Consider the following 7,462-nt stretch of genomic DNA (forward strand, 5'->3'; position numbering starts at 1 on the left):
CACTTTGGACATTGGGGGGATACAGTTTTATTTATTTTGCTATATTTATTTTGAGATATATAAGCTCTATGTACTATATTAAATTGCATCTCTTTAAATCTGTTGCAGACAGAGACATTCAATGGGAGTTTGACAATATCTTCCCAGACATTTCCATCAATGTCAAATTTCAGGTTGTTACTCCACGCCCTCTGCAACAAAATCAGGTTGTCTGCTTTGTGATGGCTTATCATAGAGTAAAATTTGGATATGAAGTGTTTAATTTCAGTTTCTGTTTTGCAAGTTTATCAACCTCCTCATTCCCTTTCACTCCAACATGTGCAGGTACCCAGAGAAACCTGATTTTTAAATCCTTTGCATTTAACTTATGCAAAACCATACAAATTATATGAATTATATAATTTCTTATAGATTTCCCAGTTTTTATGCTTTCTAAAGCTGAATAACTATCAGATATAATCACTGAGTTATTTAACTCATTTCCCTCAACTAGGGCTGGGACAACGCGTCGAGGTCATCGATGACGTCGACGCAAAAAACACGTCGACGCAAAATATGCGCATCGATTCGTCGACCTGTTTTTATTTCTCTAAAAAACGTTTGCAAAACGTTTACCTTATGTGCGCTGAATATACGCGATGGCCGGATCAACATTCTGTCCAACGTTATATAACCAATCCAGGGTTTTTTCTGCATTGATCTTTTTTTTTGGCGGCTGTCAAAGCTTTATTTGATCGGTGAGTGACAGTGACAGGGCGCATCCGAGAGAGAGCCCCGGCTGCGCGCACACTCACAGTCTTCAAACAACACGAGCGCTTCTTGCTCTCTCTCTCCTTTGTGCATATTAATCAAAATCATTAAACACGATAGAAAAAGGGCGAAACACCAAAGTTTCACGCGCGCTCGCGCACTCACAGTCTTCAAACTACACGAGCGCTGTCTTGCTCTCTCTCTCTCTCTCCCTCCCTCGTTCATATTAACCAAAATCATTAGACACAATAGAAAAAGGGCGGAACGCCAAAGTTTCACATGGAGCATTCTGAGATTTTTTTTTCTCCATGACAGGCTGCTGGCTCCCACTGTTAATTTTTATTTTGGAAAAGCACTCTCTGTATTAGCTTAAAGCCCTCAAGTTTACATTTACATACTGTATTCTTTCAATTGCTCTAAACAAGTATTTTTGGTCACCTTTTTTATTGAACGCTAGACATCAAGTTGTTGTTATTTTCATCTGAAAGAAGAACTTTTTTTCAGTAAGCTAGGCCCTATGTGTTCAGTAAGCTTGTTTCAGTAAGCTATGTGTTTTCAAGGCTTCAAGGTTTTATTGAATGCTATCTCTATACAAGTGCAAAGTAATGCATTCTTAGTCAGTCTTTTATTTTGTAATTTTAAGAGCAATAAACATATATTGCAATGTTAAGGAGTTGATGTTTTTTTCATTCAGATATGTAAATCAACATGTATAAATTGTTAGTAGTCAATTAATGGGGAGAAAATCGAAATCAAATCGGTCCGGAAAAATTCATCTTTAGATTAATCGATGCATCGAAAAAAATAATCGCTAGATTAATCATTTAAAAAATAATCGTTTATCCCAGCCCTACCCTCTACCCATTCCAAGGCCAACAAAATTGCAACCAGCTCTGTTGTGTATACTGATAAATTATCTGTTATTCTTTCCTGACATATTACCCCATTCTTAGGTATATATACTGCTGACCCAGCGTGTCCTGTCCATCTGTAAATATGAATGTATAGTCAGAGAAATGCATATCCAGATAATATTTAACAATATCCCTCACTGCTACTTCCTTTGCCTTACTTTTGATTTCCTTATGAATGCCTAAATCTACATCTGTATAGGGAAAAACCATGGTGGAATAGGAGAGAGTGAAACCGTTGAACAGTACTGTAATTTATGTAACCCAATATTCTCCGCTTTCGCATCGCCAATCCACCCAAAACTTTTGTAATTGGACTTTCCATGTTCCCAGCAATCTTTTAAGATAGCTTTAGCTGGGTGGCTATCAACTTGTCCCTTCACATTAATCCAGTATGCTAACATCAGTTGTACCCTTCTGATCCTCAAAGGCATCTCACCCATTTCCACTTGCATAGAAGATACCGGGGATGTTTTAAAAGATCCACTACATATCCTTAGAGCCTGAGCTTGCATGACATCCAATGTTTTGATATTAGACTCTGCTGATGACATATATGCTATACACCCATAATCAAAGATTGATAGGAACTCTCAATCGGAACCAATGTAAATAAAACTTAATAGAAATGCTTTTAATACAAGTTTTGCTGAAGTTAACTAGATTTACAGAACAAATTCCTAAGACATAAAAAAAATCTAATTAAACAGATGTATGTGATTTGTAGTGGGAGTATGTGATTGCTCGTGTTTGCAAACTAGTTGGCCTCTCAGTGAACACTTCAGTACAGTCTATTATACATCTAACTTTATTGAAACCTGTAGTCTTGAAGAGGGTGGGGAGATTTCTTCTGATTTCTTTTCTGGATGGCCACCGGACAAGGCATTGTAATTCTTTAGCCATCACATCGAGCCATTCATGAAAGATGTTTGAGACAGTTCCACAACTCACTTTGAATCGAAAAACTAGGTCTTGATGAGTTAAGCCCTAGATGAAGCTTCACCAGGACCACAAGAAACTGCTCGGGAAGGGTAAGAATGGTTGATGATGCATTCCATATTGATGTCAGGTAAGTGAGGAGGGTGAAAAACACAGAAGTAGATGGTAGATTTTAAAAGAAAATCTGACAGACTGACAAACATATGATCTTGTATTTGTTTTTCTTGAGATTCCAGTTTCTTCTCCAGTGAAGCCATTTTTCTTTTTAATTCAATGTTTTCATTCTGTAGCTGGTCAATATCTGCCATTGACAGATCTGTACCCACAGCAGTGCATCCTTCTTCAGGGTCAGCCTGTGTGACCTCTAAGGAAGGTGAATCCATGGGCTCAACCACAGATGATCTCTGACTCCTCTGGTATCGCTCCAACTTCTGTGACCCATCAGTGATGTTTTTGTATGTGAATATTGATGTAACATAATCAGGATGGCATGGGTCCAATGATGGTGCACCTAAAATAAAACAAGTGACAGGAACAGTTAGTGTTGACAGTATTGCACCTTGCTGAGCATCATACATCCTTTGCATAATCCATACATTTTCTGGTTACATGCACATTTTTGTGTAAAAATAATTATTATATGATATTGCTTAAAAGTGATTAAACGTATTAGTATCCTACTATTACAATGAAATTAGATATGTCAAATTTATTTGTAGCACTTCTCACAATGCACATTGTTACAAAGCAGCTTTAAAAATAAAATGTATCAGTGATAATGTAGTAAATTTGTCAGTGAAAATGTTGTAAAAGTCCTAATTTAGTAATTCATTTAAAGCTTCATTAGAAAAGCTATGCATTATTGTATGTGTTATGTTCCCAGGGAGCAAGCCAAAGGCGGCTGCTTTTTGTACAGCATTGATGGAAAACCATTGTGGCTCTTATGTTTGCAAAATATCTGTCGCTTATCATGAGTTTGTTACCTGTAACGAAGTGTGTGTTACAGATCCTTGAATTCTTGCTTTGCAGCCAAGCCTTTCTTCGCTCAGCGGTAATCCATTCTTGCTGTCTCGTCTGGTCTTTAGGAAACCAAAACATTTTTATTTTTGACAAGGCGTTTGTTCCAGATGTCAGGTTGCATCCCACAGCACAACAAGCTGAGCCCAACTTCGATCTACTCATCACCTTAACTTTTACTGCGTTTGTAGTTGGCGCCATATTACTAGTGAGGACACTGACCCATATATAATGACAATGTAATATAATGTAATGTAATGTAATATAATGTCTATGGTTAAGACCCACAGATTTTTTTTTTACTCTTCAAACAACTAATACAAATGCAATAAACGCTTTTCTCACGCTCTCACACCACACATCCATTTTCTCATGCACAGAAAAATCGCGAAGGAAAGATGACATGGAAACCAACAGACCAGACCTAATAAATAATAAATAAATAATAAAATAAAAGATCTAAGTAATATATTTTCAATTTAGAAAATAAAAATATTAACAAAATTGGCTAGATTAACGAAATTGATTAACAATTAAAATTAAATTTAATTAATTAATTAATTAAAATTAATCAGTTGTGCAGTCAGTGTTGGGTACCTGGAAGGGATGAGAAAATATACATAACATAATATAATTATTCAACAACCCATAGGTGGCGATATATGCGAGTCGCCAATAAGCCAACGCTGAAAGAGAAGAAACCGCTACACGCGACGCGAGTCTGTGTTTTTGTGTTCTTGATGTGCAAATGTTTGAGAGGTAAGTAGTATGTAATATGGAATAATGTGTCCAAATTTATGGTTTTATCATAGTGTGATAATTTGTGGGATTGTGTGCGCTTTCTCCAGAGCTGTTTAAGGCCTATTGCACGCAGCCCTGTTGAGGTTAAGGCCGGTATACATTATATATAATGTTGTAAGAGAAGTGCAAGGTGCATCCATATGTAATTAGGTGTGAATGAAACCGTTTTCCATACAAAAATAACCTACAGGAAACCTTTTTATATATTTACTTATTTTATATACTTATTTATTTTTTGTAGGATATTTGCAGGTACATACATTAAGTCAGGATAGGAGCAGGCTTCACTCAATGCATATGCTTATAAACTTATAAAAGAGTGCTGGCCTGGATAATTAGAATACGTAAAGTAGGAGAGAGGCCGCACTATGCATATATACATTTATGTGCAAATAAAAGTATATATGCATAGTGCAGCCTCTCTCCTACTTAAGGTATATACATTTACAATATGAAAACATTGAAATTTCTACAGGTTTTAGAATGATCCTTTCGGTACAACAGAAAACATGCAGGGACACCCAGCACATGTGCACTGCACAAGTGGAAAAATCCTGCAGGATTTTTTGTTTTGTTTTTTTAAATAAGAAATCCATGACATTAAATTTTAAAGGCTAAATATTTAATAAGTAATCAAACATTTTGTAGAGGATTTTTTTTGTACTATTTTCATCTGAGATTAAGCAAAATTACAGGGGTAAAAATGACTTCAGTTAAAGTGAAGGCCAATTACTCTGAATCTGTCCTTCAACCCATCCGAGTTAGCGTACACATATTAGCAATAGTGAATACACACAGCACACAGTGGACACAAACACCCGGAGCAGTGGGCAGTGCCCGGGGACAGATTAGGGGTAAAGGGCAAGGGCATCCCAGTTGTACTCACCTATACTGTTTAATTCTAAGAAGGAATTGTTACATTTAATTAATGGTCTGAAAAATACACATCATATGCTAAATTGAGTTTTTTCATTACACTCATGCAGGTTTAGTGCATGTAGTCAATCGAAAAAAATTGCTCTACCATGTCCAGTCGGAGGCTCAAGAATGGAGACATTGGAATGTCCTCATTCTCCTGACATCTGGTCACTTCAGCATGGTATGTGTCATTGGTGCATAGAGTGAGGTTTTCCATCTCTGGGTAAGTCACTCGCCCAGAAACCCATGTGCCCTTCCGTGTGCATTTGTATTGATGTACTCTAACATTTAAGCCATGATCAGCAATGCAACGATTGGCATCACGACAGCAACATAACAACATCATATAATTAAAAAAGGAAATGGCCAAGCAGGCAAAATTATATGAGATGTCTTAAAGATAAATAATATGTATAAATGATTGTTACATGATTTCTAATTATTTACATTTTTCACAAATTTGTGTATTTGAACAGGCATTACACTTTTTTTTCAGTGCCAAGAGTCCTGTTTTCTTGTGTTTGCTGACTTATAACTAATCCTAATTTAATCCACGAATAAAGAACAGGCCCCTGTTTTTTTTCTTACCTGTAGATGATAATATTAATTTATTCATTGTATTCATTTAATCTCCTGTCATTATTTTACAGGTGTTCTTCTGTTTAAAGATTTCCTCATTTGTCTGGTTTTAAAGGACCAAGTGTCAGCATTACAGGAAAGGCACAGATGGGTGAAAGCTGATGAATGACACAAGTTTTTCCTCTATATGTATTCAGCAGTGGCATAGTTGAATGGGGCATATACATACTTGGTCCAACACACACGCAAGTGTGTGCACAACAAACAGGATATTTGACAAAAAAGAGCAGAAGGGGTTTTACATAACACTTTCCTTACCAGAGGCAGAAGAAATACAACACAAGTACCAGAGTTTAGTTAAACATTAACTGAGTTTCTGAGTGTCCATGGAAAAGTGCAAAACCAAACTAACTGGCTACTAGTTAATCCTGTTTGACTATGTAGGTCTATGTCTACGTGCTGAACAAATTCTTGGTAAAACTGCAAATAAACCCATATAAAATTTACTCTTTTATTACAAGTGACAAAAAAGTTATTATAGTAAAGGAAAAATATAAAAAGGAATAGTGCAACCATTTACTTTCCTTAATGTCACTCCAAACATGTATGACTCTGTTTCATGGAAAACAACACCAAGAACTATTTGCCCAGTTATTTCTTTTTTTTTAATGCTGCAACAAAACTTTCTGTTGTCCCATTTGTTCCTGGTTTAATAAAACTTGTAAAGCCTGTTGTTTAATTGTATTGTCATTTTGTTTAGTCTTTTCCAAAAGACTATGACCCCCCCCCCAAAAAATGTGTTTGTATGGTAAAAATCGTGAAAAATCTATCATATTTAAATAGTGTCCTACCTGATTGCCTATCTTTCCCCCACAGTGAGCAGAGTACAGAAGTGTTTTTGCCACTTACTCATGTTTTGCAGCCGTTTGTACCATGTTTTCATATGTCTCGTCTTGTACCATATTATGCAGTTTTCGGTTTGCTTTTGAGAAACCTTTCAAAGAGATTGCCTTTTAGACACAGTGTGTGGTACTACAATCTTGCAACCAGTTAGAATAATCAAAAGACGGAAAAGAGAATAGTAAAGTATTGGTTAAATACTAACTAAAAACAACATGATTCTGCACATGTGGATAGTAAATCTTGAAAGGTGATATTGATAATGTGCTTGTAAGTGTTTCCAACGCTATTCCCCAATCTAACTGGATTCAATTGTCTAGTAATTTGCTTCAAGAATCGAGACCTGAATGCAGCATTCCCGGAAAATGCTTATAACTAAACACTAAAAACATTGTGCATTAGCGCCCTCTGCGGCCTGATAATGGTTATGTAGCCTAATCTTTTCTCTGGCTTGTGGAACTAAGTGATCACACTTAGGAGACTATTTTTAATAATATAAATCTTTAAATTGTTCAAACACTTAATTTCTCTGGAGGACTGTAGAAGTTTGTGCACCTCAAATTTGGTTTGTTTTCAGCTGCTATGAAAGGTTACATTTTTACCGTGTTTTATCAGTTTATTGTAATCTCAAATCGCTTACATTGTAT

At 36.0% G+C, this 7,462-nt stretch overlaps 1 protein-coding gene across 1 annotated transcript; it reads right to left on the minus strand.

The window, feature by feature from the left end:
* Nucleotides 1–2,641: 2,641 nt before the first annotated feature.
* On the minus strand, nt 2,642–3,818 carry LOC132105986 (uncharacterized). The gene is made up of 2 exons (XM_059511568.1): nt 3,584–3,818; nt 2,642–3,111 (listed from the first exon to the last, which is right to left on the minus strand). The coding sequence occupies exons 1-2, from the start codon at nt 3,816–3,818 to the stop codon at nt 2,642–2,644; spliced, it is 705 nt and encodes a 234-aa protein (XP_059367551.1).
* Nucleotides 3,819–7,462: the final 3,644 nt, after the last annotated feature.

The sequence above is a fragment of the Carassius carassius genome, chromosome 26 (genome assembly GCF_963082965.1).
Source record: "Carassius carassius chromosome 26, fCarCar2.1, whole genome shotgun sequence".
Taxonomy (NCBI): domain Eukaryota; kingdom Metazoa; phylum Chordata; class Actinopteri; order Cypriniformes; family Cyprinidae; genus Carassius; species Carassius carassius.